This window comes from Tyto alba, unplaced genomic scaffold (genome assembly GCF_018691265.1).
Source record: "Tyto alba isolate M040663 unplaced genomic scaffold, T.alba_DEE_v4.0 Super-Scaffold_3, whole genome shotgun sequence".
Taxonomy (NCBI): Eukaryota; Metazoa; Chordata; class Aves; order Strigiformes; family Tytonidae; genus Tyto; species Tyto alba.
The window spans coordinates 19,180,571-19,200,778 of record NW_024881304.1 but is presented as its reverse complement, the minus strand read 5'-3'; the positions used below and the strand labels follow the sequence as shown (position 1 = coordinate 19,200,778).

Genomic DNA, 20,208 nt, shown 5'->3' with positions numbered 1-20,208 from the left:
CCATTAAGTGGGTACATTTCCCATGGCTGCCTACCCCTTTCCAATCCCCCCTACTCAATCTGGGGAAGAAAACACAGATCTTCAGTTTCTGCTGCTGAGAGAATACAAAGACGGGCACGTTAGCGATAGCAAAGGCAAAGTTTAAGAGGGAAACGATGTTAAGCCACCAAATTGCAGAAAGAAAGGGTTGTCCTTGTTTTAATTTTCCCCTTATCTGGACGGGGCATCCCGCTCACCCTGGTTACAGCCGGCGGCGGTGGCTGTGCCACAGCGACGGGCAGTGGCGAGACCCAGCTCCCGCGCCCAGAGCCCCCCGCCGCGGTGCGAGGGGTGCAGGCATCCGCACAGCCCCAGCGCCGCTTCGTTACTGGGCCTCCCACCTCCTTCTGTAAGGGGAGGGGAAAACACATTAAAAAAAAAATATATATATATAAAAAAATATCTCCGATCTCTTCCCCTAGGTTCCCTTTTCTCTTCCAATTTGTCTCCTCACCCATGCATCAGAGCAGCTCCCCTTGTAGATGCTTGTAGGCATCTTTGTTTTGGCGGTCGCAGGCTAACCTCTTTCTCTTTGAGAGGCTTTTCATTTGTCATAAGGTATCGATCCTCTGACAATAATTCTCAGCTGCTCTCTGCCATATAAACAATGATTCCAGGTTTCTAAAGCTGCCTGGGCAGGAAGGGCAGAACGGGGACGGGTGACATCTCCGTACCGGGCGGGTACCTCCGGGTGACATGGTGTCGGGGCAGCTCAGCCGCTGCGGGGTGAGGCCAGGGACCCCGGGATGTGTCCAGCACCCCAGCACCCACGGAGCGACAGGCTGGCCCAGCACCACCGGTGCTGCAGGAGCCCCCCAGCCCCGCTGCGGGGTAAGGAAGGATCCTCGCCAGCTGTTCTTGCTGAATTATTTTTGATTAATACCAACACAGATTTCAAAAAGAAAAAAAAAAGCCATTATTTCAAAATGCAGAGGTATAAACATGCCCCAAATCACTTTTGATGGGGTACACTTGGGACACAAATTTTTTGCTTCAGTCTATGAGAATTAATTGTTGTTTCTTTTTAACCTTCCGCTAAGCTTATGCCTCAAAGACAAAATACAAGGCAATTTCTTTGACCGAGTATGATGGTTTCTACTTTTATTATGATTACATGCCTGCTTAAGCCATTTAAGACAACAAATAAATCCTTCAGGTCAATATTTTTGCGTTCATCTCTTACGTATAGTGAAACTTATTTTTTGCTTTGCATTAAATTGGCCTTGCTAGACTGAAAATGCACTTTCAAGAATAGATGTTTTCTTCCTCTGCAAATCCAGCTATATTTAGCTCACCGGTATGCACAGAGGACCTGACATTTTTTGGTAGAGGATCTTATTCAGAGCAAACTGCATTCACCTCCATGACCAACGGAGGTTTTCCTTTGCCATGGGGGAGATTTCCTTACCAGTCCCTGCCACTGGATTTTTTTACTGATTTTGTAGAAAAGTAATTTCGGCCTTGTTCTCTTGGGTAAAATATCATCTGAATTTCTAGCTCCAAAGCTGCACATTCTCTTTTCTTTCCACCCTGTAGGAAGTCACTGCTCCGTGACTCCTGTCCCGCAAGCTCACTCCGGCTGAATCAATGGCAAAACTTCACTTGACTGACTCTCTCCTAGCAGGTTTGTTTTCTCCTTCAGTTTTGTTTCTGTTTGTTCTAAAACCAAGAGAAGAAAAATTTAACTCTGAATGCATGACCCAGTTACGGGCAATAAAGGATGCTTCTTCCGTGCGGGACTGACAAGGGTCCTTGATTTCGTGCCCTTCCCCAGACCGCTTTCACAAGCCACTCATACACAGTGACAAAAGTGCTTGAGGACTCATTCTTTCTGCTGAAATGACTTGATCAAATGAAACCCTGACTCCAGCATACAAGTTCAGAAAGAAAATTGAGAAACATCTGCATAACTTACATTGTATTGAATAAGCCCTTCATGGTTTTCTTTTTGTCGCTGGATGAGCTTAGAATCAGCAGCCATTATTTCTTACTCAAAATAACATTATTATGTTTCTACAATACCCGTGGGGCTCAGAAACTGGTTATGATCTGCTCTCACAAAATGCTACTGCAGTTCCTAGAGTCTGGCTTACAATGTTAGCCACAATCTACAGGATTTTTCTGAAAAGATGATTAACACTTGTTCAAACAAAGGAGCATTGATGGGAACTGAGGTTTTTCTGCAGCAAAACCCAAACTGCACTATGCGTTGCACAGGCCTAGCAGAACACACCATCCTCTGGCCATCTCTCGTGGAAAAATCCTACTGAAGTTAACACAGGGAATGACTTCTCAATACAGCCCCAAATCATCCCACCCGAATCCCTGAAACAGGACTCTCCCCCCAAAACGCATGCTAGAAGAGAATCAGGGTTGCAGGGAAATATCAATACCTCTGGGAAACCACATCATCTTTGTAACGTCCTTATCTGAAGCCTCACATACACAGGAAATTCAAAATAACCATTAAAATACATTATCACAAATTGAAACTATCTGCAAAGACATTCAAATAAACTTGCCCTCCCCTGTTCTGAGCAAATGAGATAATTTTATGATTACTTCTTTGTAAACTAACTGTGAAGAGCTATTTTATAATTACACAGTTACCCCTTGTTTATATATGTAGCCACTGTGAGGGACACGCGACTATTCGCACTGTTCAGAAACGTTATTCACAAAACAGGGTTTTGCAAGACCGAGTTTTTACTGTTCCTGCCACAGAAATACAGCAGGCTTGAAAAAATCCCCCACGAACGCCCAACAGCAGTTGCATGGTCGATGCAACAGCTCTGCTGGAGAAATTATGTTGTCAGCTCAAGTGAGTTTGACACTGCAGAGATATCAAAATGCAAGCAGAGAGAAAAGTTTCATCAACAAAGTAATTACACTTCTGGACTCAATGGAACCGCAATTATTTCACGTTGGGGTGTTGTCAGTTTATGCTGCAGATAAAAACTGTTAGGTAACACTGACAGGGGCCTATGCAGAGATTGCTTTTCAGATGTAAAACTCTCCTGGCAGTTCTACCTTTTCTAAAAAAAAATAAGGAACCAAAAAAGTGCATGTCAACTCTACGCATTAAACACCTACACATTTTTCCCGTTAAAAATTACATTGCTTTTTAGCCAAAGGCAGTTAAGTATGCACTAGAAATCACAGAGGAAGATGATATCCTTCTTCCACACTTTCCCTTGGCCTCTTTTTGCAGTAAGCCCAGTGCCCGTGCGTGCTCACAGGACAGCAGCGGTTGGGCACCAGACGAAGCTGAGCCAAGGCCCGGAGAGTTATGAGCAAACGCCTCTGCCACCGCTCAGCACAGGCCATGTGAAAAGGCACAAAAATTATTCCTGAATCTGCTGTCCCAGGCAACTGGAGATTGTTCATTGGCTCTTGGTTAACTCGACAAAATGGAAATACAGAAGGCTGAGGAGGAGGAGGAGCAGCTTTTGCCTCCCGGCTTCGATGGCTCGGTGCAGGGGTTCAGCTGCTCGAGGCTGCACCGGTGGCATGGAAGAACAGTTCTCCCCAAACACCAATGAAAAATGATTAATTTATGGTTTTCCCCCAGAACATCCCATTCCTCCCCCCAAGACGGTACCTGCAGCAGCGTGCCCTGCCGTGACAGGTTCACAGAGACCTGCAGTTTCTCCTCCAGGGGAGGGTATTTTCAGTTACACATTTTCAGTCTGCTTCAGTGGTGCTGAGAGAGGGACCACGGAGCCCAGCAGGGAATTTGGCAGCCCTGTTGCACTGTGCCCCGGTCACTGGGGCAGAAGGGGAAAGGGGTGACCCTCTCCGGATTTGGGGAGGGGTGTTTTCCCCTCTATAAGACACGCTCCTTTCTGGGTTCCATTTATTTTTCCATCTTTCCCATCAGAATTTTTCCTCTCCCCTCAACAAAGAAGGGAATGGAAAAAGCTAGAATTATCACAGCGAAGAGATCCCTCACTTTCTACATCAGACATCAAAGCAGCATGCTCACAGGCTTCAGAGAGTCCCTCGGTGACTGCAGAACTACCGCAGGGTTGCTAACTTAAAGTACTTTCTGCTTAAATGAATACATCACTGTTATGAGACAGCCACATACAAATTTAAATGTAGTATTATCCCTCCATTATGAAGATACCTGCTTCAATAATTGAAAATCTCACAAAATGAATTGATTGTTAATCATCTTTCAGCCCTCACCTATACGTTCCTGTAAGGCTAGTACTCTATAAGCACGAACACGACCACGGCACCGCTTATACCTAACGGTTGGTGGCATCCCTTCATTGGAAATGTACACCCTCCTCCTTAGGTAATTATGTGGAACATGATTGTGGCCTTGGGCTCTGCCTGCTCAGTGTTTTCAATTAGATTTTACTACAAAAGTACATATTAACATTAAAGGAGCATTACAATGCAGCAAATGTGATAAAACAGATCAATGTTAGATGTACCTTATGCTTCTGTTGTTTCAAGAATCATAATCACCATTAATTTATGGTCTTCTGAGGAGGATCTAATTACTCTAATCATCTCTTATTTCATCCAGAGTATGCACTTTTGCTGTTACCTTGCTTTAAATACCTGCCCTGGCAATACAGACAGCCTAGACCTCCCGTTGTAGCGGTCCTACAGCCTTTTACCGGCTTGGCTGAACGTTGAAGTTTCTGAACAGCGTCAGCTGCTCGGATGGGAGATCTCCCAGACAGGATCAAGTGCAGGCAGAAATCCCTCTTCCAGAAGAGTCCTGACTTGGGAATACGATGCAGCACTGTGGGTAATGTATTTATCCCCCAAATGTCTTAATTCTTCCCATCATTAAAGTCGCCTCTTCAAAGAGCACAGGTGTCAGCTCCCACATCCTGGGTGATTATTTTCTGCCCAGTTTGAATTGCCCAATCTTCCCTACCTGACGATGCCGTTATTAATGTGGTTAATGCAATCGTGGAGGGCTCTCTGCATACCCCAGAGACGAGCACAGCCTGAGAACACACACAGGACTACACACACCCTGCCCACCTTAAACTGTATTTCTGAGTGCTGCTAAAATCGCTCCATACCAGCCGATACAACGCTTCTAACACGCAGTTTCTAAATCCATCTGTAAAAGGCTTTAGGTTCCTTCTGCATTCAAGGAACTGTTATTACTCTTATTATCGTATTCATTTTTGAAACATTCCTGGCTGAACATTATACAAATCAGTGGTGGATAAAAATCCAGAATCACTATATAGTTCCAGAAATAAGTGAAAATCAATGCTCTTAAAACACATTAAAATACACAGAGATATTTTCCCACCCCTCACTGTTTTCTACCCAGCGTAGAAATGCAATTACAAGAAATTTCATGGCAACACGTATTAATATACCATTTTAGTTGCACTTCAGAGAGCAGCAAAACTTCAGGAAATATTTAAAGCTCTACGAAAGTGCCTTCGAAATACCGAGTGTCAAATCTGGTGTAGAGACACGCAGCTCCATCCGTGTAAACGAGATTGTGCTTGGATGTCCCCGAGCCAGGTTCTGTTTCTTACACGACTGCTCCTTTTTTTTATTTTGTGTTTTGCTTTCTGCAAAGGCCCCAGCTGCACACCTTTGCTCCTGCAATGCCTCACCGCGTTGCTTGCATACCCTAAGCAGAAAGAGGAATTGTTCCCTGGGCTGAGCGTGGAGCAGAGCAGCTCTGGGTGCCCCGGGCCGGCAGCCCCACGCGCGGCACTGCCAGCCCCCTGCCCTGGAGAGACCTGCATCGCAGGCAGAGTTTCCTCGGCACAGAGGAGACATTTTTACATCCCTAATTGTTGGAGGAAGCCAAATGGAAGACAGCTTGTGGTCACAGAGGAGGAATTGTGCTCAGTGGAAGGCAGAGCCGCTGACTGTTTTGCGGGACAGCCCTTGGGAGTTTGCACACCTGAGGAATTGGGGTGCCCCGTCCCCAACCCCAGCACACCCCTGACCCATTGGGGCAGAAGGACAAACACGCGCCCTTTGCTTTCCATGCACAACTCTCCTGTGGCAGGCAGGAAGGTACATTTGAAGCTTGAGACAAGGCAATAAAATTATAAACCAGCCCGTCTTTTCTAGAGGTATTGCCTGAGGCACATTCTGCATAGCCACAATGTAAAACAGCTTCAAATTTTCTGAAAAATACAACCACCACCCAGCAGTAAATCCATCTCCCCCCCACGCATCTCCTCATGAATCTGGGAGCTGAGCAGCCTTCACCCGATCCATCTCCTGCCGCGAGAGTCCCGCTCGTCCCCCACGGGCGCGGGTACATCATGTCACATCAGCCTCTGTGTCGCCGACCCAAGGAGGGAACACTCAATCATCCCCAGCCTCAACGGCGGAGCGGGGCGCAGGGCACCGGCAGTATCAATCTCCCACTCGTTTTGGCATCAACCAGTCTAACAACTTTTTCTATCTAAGCTTTAATTCGGCTTTCTCTTCGTGAGCCCTAAACCATTTCCCGTCATGTCAAATAGAAGTGACAAATAACCACACATCTCTGCGCTATATTGAAGTGTTAGGGTGTGGTGTATCCTGAAATCCCAGGTGCCCAAGTTTAGACCATTTTGATTTTGCTTCACTTCTATTTTTTTTTTTTTTTTTTTTTTTTTTTTTTTTACAGCAGCCTAAGCAGAGGGAGGTAGGACAGGTATTCCTGATGAGGCCATCTACTCCTGGAAGCAATTAGCAAACACTGTGAAGCAATCCAGTCAGTAATATTATATTTTTCCTGAGCTGTACTCTCCCATAGGAGTTCTTAAAAGCAACTGCCAAAGGCCATAGGCCAGCTAGGGTCAGTAAGCAGTGGGTCTGTGAGCGGCTGTTTGTTTAGGGAAGAAACTTTCCACCAAAGCACCAGGAAGAGAGAAAAAAGCGTGTGGCAAGAGCAACAACTCCACAACTCAAATTTCCTGTAGCACTTACTGCTTCAATGATACGTATAGAAGTACTGACTTTTTATTTTAGGGTTAAATCATTATTAGCAGTGGTGTGTTACAAGCCTTTTGTGCTATTTTTTAACTGGTGACAGCATCCCTTTCAATTTGGAAGGCAAAATGAATGCAGAAGGTAATAAAATAATCTTATTGAGAACTTTACCGAGAAGTTACATGTTTAAGATTTTTGATTAGTCCTGCAGAAATTGACTTTGAAACTCAGTAGACACTTACCAGTATTCACAAGGCTTTTTTATATACTTTTATGGTAGTGCTCTTACATATCCTGATAAAAATATAGGCCACCACGATCATTATTGTAATAAAGGTTATCATGCCCAAAAAACCCACTGATTATTTAAGTTCTAGATTTCAAAGAACACTTAATTTTCCCCTCAATTAAAATGAAATGCTATGTACTCACTGTGAATAGAGTCCAATACTCCACAAAAGCGGACTTTACTGTATACTCTGATCTCAAAGGATGTCCAGGTCCTACAGCTCCAGCCCGGGGGGCCTTAACTGAAATTAAGTGAAGCTGCTTTTCAGTTCAGGCTTGTCACGGGACAACTCTAATGTCAGATCCTTATATTTCATGGTTTTCTCGGGGATAAAATCTTGAGGCTGGATAAAATTAAGAACTTCAGCATCTGAACATGCAGATCCCTAAGATAATGAAGTGATAGGCAAACTGAAAGCATATCAATGAGATATTGATAATATATATTGATATATATTTGTGGATAATTAGTTTTATGCAGGTACTACTGCTAGAATACTTCTTTAAACAAAAGCCACAATTCACGACTGTCACTGTATGAGCCCCAAATTATGGCAGATTCAAAGTCACATTCCCTGTAAGCCTCAAAGCCTGATTTTCTCCACCATCCAACAGTATAAAACTCCAACAAATGTTGCATTAAAATCCTCATAACTCCAAAATCCACATATGTAGAGTTGCTATAGCAACTGTCATCTCAAGCCTTCCCAGGGGAGAAAATAAATGAGTGTCCTACCTGGTTAATCGGTATTTGTGTTACAGAGAATTGAAGGGTAACTTAGTTTCACCAAAAAATAGAATATATACTGAAGTGCTACCGTGTTAATGTGACATTATTTAATCTGAATAAGGATCCACTTTGCATGTGCCTTCAAATTATAGTATTTATGTAACATTCAACAAAATAAGTAAAAATGTTGTTGCCAAATATATCTGACTTACCCTGCTTATTGATTTGAATAAAACGGGCATTAAAAAAATAGAGAAACAAGAAGGAAGGTGGAAGAGTAGGTGAGATTAAGGACTTGAAATTTCACAGTAGTTGTATTACAATAAAAAAAGACCCTAGAAGCAAATGTTCATGCAAACTGGATGCAAAAATAAGCGGATGGAAGATGATAACTGTATGATCAACTTTTTCCCATTTCTCTTCATTCCAGGATGAATACAGCTCCCAACCAGGAAGATCTCACTGGCTGAGAAACCATCATCACTCACTCAGAGTCATGATATAACTTGCTTTACTTTAAAAAGGTCCCGAAAATAATTCCAAAAAGCCCATTTGGAGAATATATTCAGGAGCATGTTGACAGTTATTACTAGCTTGTAGACATATCCAGAAATGTATTATTTTAATTTTAGCAATTACTAAATAAAAGTAATCACAGCTATGAGGCAGTAAAATCTCTGTGAAACATAAAAACATAATGATGACATATCCCTCTATATTAGTTCAATGACATAATTTGAGAAGATAAGATCTTAGGGGAATATCGAACATACACAACTACATCTGTACGTAGTTAAAGAGTACAGATACGGACTTCAAACCTGCAGAGACAATGATTTCTTTTAATCTAACGGTTGCAGCTCTGGCGGGTTCCCAAATTGCTTTCCTCCTCCAAAGCCCGGGGAGCACGTGCGCAGGAAGGCATCCCTCTGCACCCTCCCACGAGCCATGCCATCGCTCCGGGTGACACGCCAAACACGCGTGTGCGGTAACGCACAGCAGCGCTGGGGTTCGGGCAGGAGAAGGACCCGAGTGGATTCTGGCAGTGCCAGCCACGTAAAGCAGACTGATGTTCAGGTCGGCCATTAAAGGGATCTGATTTGGCAGTATTACATTCTAGGGATTCGGGAAATTTAATTTAAGCAACAGTATACATATATATATGGTAATACTAAATAACCATAGGAGAAGAAAACAGCTTGTGATCTCACAGTCCTTCATAATTAGAGCTAAACACTGTTAGAAGAAAAGGAGAACACAGTGGCAGGAAAAATCCCCACCCTAACCAAGGTTTATTTAACACAAGCCCACAGGCAATTCCTCCTGACCTATTAATCCACGTACACCACCACCAATACACCCAAATTCAACATTTCCATAGTCTCTTCTCACATCCTTCCTGGGCAGATTTTTTTTTTTTTTTTTTTAAAGGAGAGATTATTTCCAGAAGCTCCCTTTAAATTTGGGATGTGCTTTTTATCTCCGCTGCCTTCCTAAGAGATTGTCCTGCAAACAAGGAGGAGGAGAGGGATGAAGGGAAGGCTGCAGCTCCTTTAAGCTTTGCTGCCAGGCTGCGAGGAGGCTCTGCTGCCTGTCTTTGCCATCATGTGCTGGTGAGCAGGGACCCCGGGGCCAAGGACAGACTGCCGGCCGGACAGATAGCCTCACGGACAGAGCTGCTGCGCGTCGGCTCTGTCGGAGGAGGGTGAAGGCGAGGTCCTGTCTGTGTCGCTGCCGAAGGCGCGGGCTGAGGGTGCCATGCACGGGTCTGGGAGGCGCACTTCTAACCTAATTAATTCTATCCTAATATTCACTGAATCATAAATACAGCTACACTACGCGACAAGGGTTAAAAAGTAGTAAGAAGTGTTGAAAAGGATTGTTTTTTCCTAACAATCAACTGATTTCTACGTACAGAAAAAGCAAACCAGTATTTTAAAAACTCTTTATATCACACGGATTTAACTGCAGATGCTTTTTCTCCTTCGCTTTGATCTTCCCGTGGAAGTGTTGCCTCTGGAAATCTGCAATGGTGTTAAGTTTTAAAAATATTTACATTATGAGAGAGGCTAATAATAAAAAAGCAAGTTATGACTGCTACCTATGAAGTGATGTTCCCAAGATGCGTTAGAGCCTATCCCATGCTCTGCCATGCTGTTGCTCTTTACTGTATCTCTAAAAGCAAACCAATAGAAATAGAAAGAAAACCCAAGAAATTAAAACTTGTTGCTTTGTGAAAACAGGTTAATCTCAGATGCGTCTCCCAAAACGTTGCTCGAGCAGGAGCGCGCTGCCAGGGAACGGCCTTCCCGGGGCAGGAGCCATCCCCACATGCCGGGACGGGCCACGGGGGCACGGCCCCAAACTGCTGACCCAAATCAGCCCTGGCCACCCCCTATGGCAGAGCCCTGCCTCTGGCAATGGGTTCAAACCAGAAAAGGGCAAAAGCGAATGAACAACCAGCCAAGAGGCTTGCAGGGACTAATGACTCTCCGGTGCAAGGTGCAGCTTCCTACAGGACACATTCCCACACCACCTGCATCCTTTCCCATCCTTTCACTTTCGTACTTTAAAATTTTGACTCAATTTGGCTTATTGATTTAGCTGTGCTTCGCCTGACCTTACAGAGCAATCTGTGCTCTTTTCAAGTGCCACTTCGTATTGACTCTGCTGTGGAGCTATGACTCCTATAATTGGTTTAACAGCTCTTTGAGGCCACTTTGTTTCTGATAAGATACCCACGCATCTGCAGAGAATTTAAAATAGTTTTGTTGTCAAAAACAATTATACCAGGAACATGAGAGCAGCATTTCACCCCTACAGTCCCTCTGCAAATTTTTGGGTTCACAAGCTGAGCAACCCCAAGGCAGGAGCTGGGCAGTAGGCGGGGATGGGCACTGTCCCTGTCCTCAGCCCCCAAAACCCACTGACCCTTCGGCTGATGGTGGTTTTGATCATTAGGAGCTGCTCAGAGTTGAACAGTAAGTTCCACCCTCTTCTCTGTAGGGACTCCCCTCTGTATTTAGTGGCTTTCTACCAAATACACATGACAGGAAGGATCTTTCTTAGCAGAGACATGGCACGATTACAGCCCCCAGTGCCGTGCCCTGGTCCACAAGGGTTTCATCTGCACTTTAGCATATATACTAATAGTTATAGAAAAACACATAAAAAAATCGCACAAACATCCCCCACCCCAAAACACAACCCCCAAAACCCAGACAACCGCAGCAATTCCTATGTACGGCGCAACAGCTACGTGACCGCTGCATCCGAGCCAAAGAAACTCAAAGAATGGTGAAACATGGTAAGGACAACCGTATTCCACACCCATGAGGAATACCACTGCGCGCTGCATTACCAAGCTAAGTCTGTAAATTATAACTGGCCATGTGTTTTCTGAACTTTTAGATAGCAGACAAAGAAACTGGCTGAATAAGTGCAAGCTGTAAAAATGCCAGGAGCCTGCTTGTTCTGTCTGCCACCTCCCATACACCTGATGTTTTATCTCCATCCTGTAGCACAAACTCTGATATCTGGCCTTCCTCAAGCCATACCGTCTCGCTCCAGCCTGCTGCAAATGCTACTGCTTGGATTATTTGCTTTTTATGAATTACTTGCAGCATACTTCTAGTTCTTTTTGTTGTTGTTATTTTCTACACTAAACAAGGTAGGTATTTTCAATATGCTTTCTACCAAACAACATTATGCTTGTATTTATTGATAACATAAAATATATCCATACAATGAAAATCACAACATTGTATATAGCACCATTTCTCAGTTTAAAAGATTGCATTGCATGAGATTTTCAGCAGGTGCAATTTCCATTTCAGCAAAGACCTGTGTGGCTAAGCTTACGCACAATATTTTCCAGAGAAAATATCTGACAGGAAATCACTAGCAATCACCAAAAAGCACGATCCCCTCACCCCCACTCGAAAAAAAAAGAGAGACGGGAAAGAAAGCAAAGCAGCAGAGCTACCGCAGCTCCATCTCTGCGTGGAGCAAAAGGGGGAAAACCCTGCAGGAGCCAGGCCGGGGGTACGGCTCGGGTTCGGCACAGCGCACGGGCCCAAGGTGCCGCAGCCCGTGTCTGCCAGCGCCGCAGGCTGGGGAGCCACACAGACCATCTACAGGTGCCGTGCGTACACGCGCTCACGCACGTTGCATGCGTGCACAGGTGTGATGACACCGGGCGGGTGGCTGGATAAAACCTGGCAGCTCCCAGCCCGTGAACAGCAACAACTCTCCAAGTCCCGGCAGCAGGTGAGGAGCTTGGGCTGTGAGAGCAGGTCCTGACGGCCCTTGTCCCCAACGTCCCCCCGCACCACGGGGCCTTCCCCGGGGCTGGAGCTCAGCAAAGCCGTGGGCTGCCTCCTTTGCCCAGAACCCTCTTCTGTGCTCGGTGTGAAATCGAGCTAACCATCTTTTTGCTGGTCGACGTGAGCTTGTACAAGATTCTTACGCTTTCGCAGAAGTGCAGGGTAATTCAGCTCTATGCCTACATGGAAGCCTAAAGCTTTTGCTGCTAAATGATTCTGAATGCTCTCAGCAGCCTTTGAAATTCTTTGGGTCTTTCTATCATTGGTTAAATCTCTGCAGACAACAGTTTAAAGCACTTCATCCTGGTCACCTGCAGGCCTGAAGCGTTCCCAGGCAGCGAGCACAAAAGCTGCACTGCTCTCCCTCCATCACGCCAAATTTACCAACAGGCCCAGCTGTGTCTAAAGCCGCTTACGCTGTTTCTTATCTCTCCCTCGACACGGAGAGCAGAGGTTTTTGAAGCATTTGTAAGACTTGCAGACCTCCTTAATTCCCTTTAGGGATGCAATAACTGCCTGTAAAGCCCATTGCAGAGGTGAGATGATACGTGAAAACCTCTACAGCCTCTGCTTCCTCCTGCGCCATCCCCTCTTCCAGTGTGAAACTGAGGCCAAAGCAACAGCAAATCTCTGCACAGCCAGCCTCCTGAGTTGCAAAGAACAAAGCCCTGGTGCAGGCACCTTCCTATGGAGGAGACCTGTAGCCAAAGCATGAACCTGCCGAACGATACTGTCGGCTTCCTGCAATTTTTTACTTCAACAACCCGTAAGCTGAACAGCTGCAAATTTGGAAATTATATCCCTGGCACAGATTGAGATGCGTTAGCCGGGATCTGAAATTCGGTCACCCATTTAAAAGATGCGATAATTTTATCCACAGCAGTGAGCTTGCCCAAGTCTTGCGTTAAAGAAAAAGTGTTAAATGAAGTTACAGGTGGAAAAAATGGAGCAAGAAGCCAAAGCTCTTTCCTGCACAGGGAATCTTGGGTTCTGTTGGCGTGGATAACTGACAGTGCACTACTAAATCCGTGCGGTATCTGTGGGAGAGCATCCGAGGAGATGCCAGAGATGCCTGGATTCAGCCAGAGCACGCCGCAGGTAAGGAGACACGGCCGTGGCTTCCTCTGGGCTGGGGAGGTAGATGGGGTCAGGGCTAGGGAGGGTAAACCAGCCTGACAGCAGTTCAGGACAGCCCTATGTCTTCATTTCTCCCTCAAGACTCAGCTTGCGGGTATTTGCCAAAGCACTCTGACACTACAGCTGTCTCCAAACAAGATTCAGAGAGAAGTAAAACCAGATCTCTGTCACTGAGCATGAGCTGGAGCCACTTGGGCAGCAGCAGGAACGTGCAGAAGGGACTCGAGGAGGCCCAGGAGGGAGCTGGCCTTGCAGTGCTCGGTCACTCAGTTTGATTCTGCCCTACACATTGTAATAGTAGATTGATTTTTCACCTCTTGAATACTCTACTCAAAATACACATAAGGGTCTCCCTTTTAAAATACTTTAGATGCCAATTTGAAAAGGCTTTTTCTTGTCAACAGGCCTTCTGACAATGTTTTAGAAAATTAATTATATTGTCCTCTGGCTGTTTATTATAGCCTGCTTTCTCCAGTAAATCCCCACCAAAAATAAGAAGGGAGTGACTTTCTCCTTGTTCCTTTGTGTGAGACAAAGGAGAGGCCGTTAACTCTTGTACCTAAACCATCCCAGCATCAGCTGCAGCACGCTGGGTTGGGACCCCAGATAACTGCTGGTCCCAGCAGAGCTGATTCAATCTATTTACAAAGAGCACTTTAAACCTGATTTCTGTTGGCAGCAAAGCCCAAAGCTGACCAAGTTTTGCATCTCTTCACATGCACGTCTGCTCTGCTTCCCAGGGCCTATTTCCCCAAGCTGCCAGTGCGTGAGCATGGGATGGAAGTGACGTGCACTTGAGCCCTGGGACAGACACACCGCACACTCCTCTGCAGCATCTGAAGCCTCTCAGAGCCAACAGGAATCTTTTAATTGAGTCTGATGGCACTCTGCAATAATTCATTTTTGTAACAATCCAGTGAACGGATTAGATCCTAGTGTTTGGATGCCTTTTCTTAGGTCACATAAGTGTAATGTTTTGGACTAGATTTTGGTGAATGAACTCCATGGCCTCAAACGGACCTCACTTATGAAGAGAAGCAAGCTGGCATTCGCTCCAGCACTCTGGCAATACCCTTGCCATGAGCTGGAGGGTAAGTCTACCTGGACTAGTTTAAAAATAACCCACGCAGAATGCAGCGTCAGTCTAGTCTCAGCAGCTGGAGCTCAGGACAGACTATTTACCTTGCAGTGTAAATGTGCCCCGAGGCTGCTATTTGTGAAGCTGAGCACTCATCAGACTACGCATGAGTCTACTTGATTATTTTTTGACAGGTTTTTTTTGCTTACATCTCGTATTCAAAATGATTTAGTTAAGAGATGCCTCTTTCTGGACAATATGACAGCTAATTCCCACTTATCCCACTGAAAAGATACAATTGAAATGGATGCAACAATAAAACTAATGGCTAATATGATTGCTATTGATTATTTGCCAGTTTATCAAATGAATAGCCCACCAGCTAAATGGAGAAGGAAAATAGTGCTATATATCGCACATATCTCAGTAATGAGCTAACTGGATAGCTCATTTCAAAATCTATGTAAAGCTGATCACCAGCACGCAGTTTATAACAGCAATGATTCCTGATACATCAGATGCACGTTTGTTCATTTTCACCTACCTTTTCGGCTGACTGGGCAGTGCCAAAAAATATTGGAATGAAGGCAAGCCATACTATACAGGTAGTGTACATAGTGAATCCAATGGGTTTAGCTTCATTAAAATTCTCTGGGACACCCCGAGTCTTGATGGCATACACAGTACACGTAACCATTAGAAGAATGCTATAACCCAAGGAACAAATGATTTGTAGATCCGTAATGTCACATTTGAGAACTCCTCTGGCTTGATCAGGGTTCATAGTTTTCTGCTCATCATAATCTATGATGATGTTGGGTGGGTCAACTGCAAACCAAATAAAGACACCTAGAAGCTGAACGGATATCAAACTCGACGTGATCGCCAGCTGTGATGTGGGGCTTATAAGCCTGGGTGCAGTCACTGACTTTTTGCCCTGCTCAAATATGCGGTAGATGCGGTTTGTTTTAGTTAAGAGGGCTGCATAGCTGATGCACATCCCCAGGCCCAAGAAGATACGCCGGAAGGAGCACACGGCAACATCTGGTTTGGCGATCATCAGAAACGTGATTATGTAGCACAGAAATATCCCTGTTAACAGGACATAGCTGAGTTCCCTCCCGGAAGCCCGGACAATGGGAGTGTCGTTATATCTGATGAACGTTGCCATGACAAAAATGGTGGCAATAATTCCCAGCATAGCCAAGAAGACGGGTATCACAGCCCAGGGCGAGTGCCACTCCAGCTTGACGATGGGTATCGAACGGCACCCCGTTCGGTTCTCGTTGGGCCGCTCGTTGTACGAGCAGAGCAGACAAGTCACCTCGTCGGCCTGGTACTGGTAGCCGTCGCAGAGCTCGCAGTGCCAGCAGCACGGCATCCCCTTCACCATCTTCTTCCTCTCGCCCGGCTTGCAAGGCAGGCTGCAGACCGAGGACGGGACCTCCCGCACTCCTCTGCCCCACTGCATTTCATCGATCTGCAAGACATGTGAAATAGAAAGAGGCTGGTTATTTAGACGTGACTGCCAGATGACCGGGGTGGGAATGGAAACGGGGAGGACCAGGGGGGAACCTGCAACAGAGAAAAATGAGGTGGGTAAACTTTATCTGTGGTAGACTCCTGAAAAAGCACCAGGAACCACATACGCTAGTGTCTTCACATGGGACTCTAACGCATGACCGTATTTACTGCCTTCATTTTTCATTGCTATTAGTAGTTCATTCTGGTGGAGTGACACATGACATCCGATAAAACGGTAGACTGTAAACCTCTTGTTTCATGAAAATTAGTAAGAACGCTGCACTGGCTTGGGGGAAGGCAGGAGTTACATTCACAAAACTGCTCTCTGTGCATCTACAGCTTGGGGCTTCTTACCGAGACCAGAACAAGATATCTTCCTTCCTGGAACTACTACTGACCAGGTCAATATTTAAAATGAGGTGGAAATGGGTCTTACATAGGGCATGGAATCAGTGAGCACGTGGCAAGATCTGCAATGTGAGCCACGTAAGAAATATGAAGGACAAAGGAAACAGTCATCAATGAAAAATGCAATAACCAGATAGTATTTCATTTCAAAGTCACATTCCACTTTTGAAATACCATACATGCTTCTGGGAATGCAAATTATAAATGATTATATTAAATAAATGGAAAGCTTCACTTGTTCTGCAGTCTTAAGAAACCTAAACTCCAAAACATGTGCACAAAGGCTCCCAAGTACGGCAGAAAATTAGACTCACAAATAATTTCAAAATAGTCCAGACTAATGCCACTAACCAGTTTCCAATAACAAGGGAGGTTTAGTACTGGAGCCCCCCTGAAATAGTCCAGACTGGAACCACTGGGAAGGTCCTGACATTCCCAGCGCCAGCTCGTTGCACCAATTACCAGCTCAGCTGCCCAGCAAAATTTCAGTGGCTCCGATAGCTGCTCTGTGTGCGTGTCTGTATGCATGGCTTTTCCAGATATAAAACCTGATCTTCTGGAATAGATGTAAATAAGTGTTATTCAAATAAAAATTTTAGCTTTTTTTTTTTTTTTTTTGGTTTGTTTATTTAAATGCTTCCAATCTCCGCTATTTTCCCTACAAGTGAAAAACTCAAAGCCGAGTTTCTTGAATCAGCTGCTTTGACTATTAATGTATACAGGAAGACTGGGGTTTTCAAGTCTTAAATTGAAGGATTAAGCTGCACTTTACTAATTTAATTCAAAATAGATCCTGTATCATCCTCATTTCATATATTTGAAAGAAAACCCTGAAGTCACACACTGCTCAAATACTATACTACCAAGAGTCTCTGCTGTGAATATTATAAAAATCCCTCACTAATAGATATTCTAGAGGTCTGCCACTGTTTTAGAAACTTCATTAACATTCAATATTCACAGCTTATTCTGAAACAAACAAACAAACAAACAAACAAACAAACAAAAAAAACCCCAAACCGAACCAAACCAAACCAAACCAACCATGAACTCTTCTTTTGTACTGTGCTGGGATGAAGACATAAGTCAAAGAGTAGATGCTGGGCTGAAGGTATGCAGATGACAGAAGCCAAAGGAGTACTGATGATAAAAGACAATACAAAGATTTGTTTAATTACACTGGTAGATGGTAGTCTGGTCTTACTGGAAGCTCTTACAAGGAGCCGGGAAACCCATTTCTATGCCTGACTCCATCACTGCTCCAACTCGTAAGGACTAGCAAGCCCTTTACAAACCTGGAGTTGAATTCCGAGGTTGCGCGCACGCCTTGCGAGGGAGCCGGAGTAAGCTGGCACGTGTCCACGTAACTTACTTGTGGCAGAGGCACGACAAATGGTGTGAGCCGGGGGGAGAACCAAAGAGATGGTGAGTCAAGAGAACCAGGACCAAGGTTTCTGACCCTTAAAGCAGGTGCGAAAAATTTCATGACAATTCCTTAAGAAACCAGCTGATCTATAGCTTGCCTCTTGTTTTACTCTTTTGAACTGCTGATTTGTATCTTGCTCTTTTAAAAGGTAGACCAAGACAGGGTAACAACAACTTACCTGCGTCATACAGCTAGAAACTGAGACACATCGATCCAGTCTGGAGCCTCCATTTTCTCTCACAACTATTAAACACAGAAGGTACTTGATGCCCTTTTTACACCATGCGTCAATTTGAAATGGGAAAGGCATCCTAACTGCATAGATTTTGACCCAATCTGCAGCGCTGAAAGGGTTTTCACCAATTTTCTGCATGCTAGTAGCTCATAGAACCGCAGAATTATTAACACGTTATCGTATCCCCACCCTCCCCTTATGACTACAAAGGATGAATTTCTATATTCTCAAATGTATGCCATGGCATTGCTGGGCAGGTGGGACAGTCTAAAGGTATTTTGTTCTGGACAGATACTGTTTGTAAAGAGATAAATAGAAGATCAGGCAAAATTATGGAAAGTCCTTTTTCTGGTCTCCTGGGATGACACCATGATAACTCTGTATCACTGGCCTCAAAGATTCGCAGCGTTCTGCTGCTTCTGGCAAGAAAATTAATGGTGAAAACTGCCTGTCAGATAATGCACCTGGCACAGGAGCCTGGCGTTGGGAGATGAGAATCTGAGTCAAATGAGAAACACTTTCCCCACGCAGAAAATATTTCTGAAAACAATTTTGTCTTTAAAATAAATTGTTTCATAACTCTTTTCAGAAATGCAAACAAAAGCAATACAATGTTTGCCTGTGTATTTGGCTGTTTGAGGATCAAATAATTGTGCCTGATGTACTTTTTTTTCTGTCTCCCTTTTCTCCTCCCTCCTTCTTCCAGCTTTTACTAGAGTTTCCTTGAAATCATTCAGCTTTTGAAAACCCAAATCTAAGAAAGACTTCTATTGTGGCAAGTAATTGTTATATCCATCCATTTGTTGCATTTACTTAAAGCTAAACCTACTTCTATTCAATGACTTTGACTAGTATTTTTAGTCTCTATGAACTGGAAACCGCTTAATTAGATTTTGCTGAGTTCACAGTTTCAGGATCATGATCATAAAATCCTGATAAAACAGCAAGGGATAACTTTTATCCACAACTACTGTAAGAGGACCTTCAACAAAAGCAGAACAGCAGAGACAGTTGTTTCAACATGCAACCAACCTTACCTGTCAGGATTCAAAACTAAACCACATCTGATAAATCCACAGTTGATGAGATTAACTAGAGAAATGGCAGATCCAGGTTTCTGGTCTTTTGCTGACCCTGCCCCCAGGCCAGTTTGATCAATTTGGTCAAGGCACTTCATGTATTTTTGTCTTCCATTTCCCCATCTATAGGCTGGAGGTGCTGTCAGTTCTATATTTAACAAAGATCTATAAAAATCTCTGAGATCCATGGAGGAAAAATGCTATATACTTACAAATCCTATGTTTCTGTAAACAACTCTTATCCCATAATCAAAAAGCGATTATCTGAAAATGCTAATCATAATCTAGAAAGCAGTAAGTAAACAATTTCATAAATCATGAGAACGTATTCTTGCAATTAATATAAAAGTTGTGTTTTTATGTAGACCCTTCCATTTCACTCATATATAGAAACAGCACAGAGAGAACTAGAGAATTTATGTTTCCCAAACCAAAACCACTTACAGATGTAGCCAGATGTACTCCCATCTCTCCAACAATTTTGCCTCTTGAACATAGCACTTGACTAATTCAGCACGGAGGGGCACAATGAGCTTCTCCGCTATAATTCTGTCAGATTTGGGAAGGATACCAAACCTAGACTGCACTAAGTGATGTAGACACATGTGTCTCACGTCTTGAAAAATCACATGTCTACCCAACACCCATTTATTATGTTTATTGGCACATCTTCAACAGTATAATGTGCAGACTGGTGCTATTGTAGTTCGTCTACTGATAATTTGATCTGATAAATGCGATAAAACCCCCCACAACTGGTTCATTGTGGAACATTCAAAACAACTGATGAAAAAAGAACTTCAAATCTGGCCATGCTCTATGGTACTTGGATCCAGTGGAGCCGCTGCGTTACAGTGGGACACTCTGCTTTGCTCTACATAGAACAGAGGGAAAGAAACAAAACCCAAAAACAAACAAACAAACAAAAACCACAAAAAAAGAGATCCCCCTGTCAGATCCAGGGCAATGCAGTAGCCGTCTCGGTTAGGGGTTAACTCTAACTCTTTTTTCC

The 20,208-nt window shown here is 44.2% G+C and overlaps 1 protein-coding gene across 5 annotated transcripts in view; it reads right to left on the bottom strand.

Annotated features, from left to right (window-relative positions):
* Positions 1 to 20,208, bottom strand: part of GRM7 (glutamate metabotropic receptor 7) — a 303,547-nt gene that overhangs the window by 53,260 nt on the left and 230,079 nt on the right. For all 5 annotated transcript variants that reach the window (XM_032995412.2, XM_032995409.2, XM_032995410.2 and 2 more), the window contains exon 8: positions 15,069 to 16,004. In XM_032995412.2, the coding sequence (XP_032851303.2) occupies positions 15,069 to 16,004 (936 nt within the window). The remainder of the gene's footprint in view (positions 1 to 15,068; positions 16,005 to 20,208) is intronic.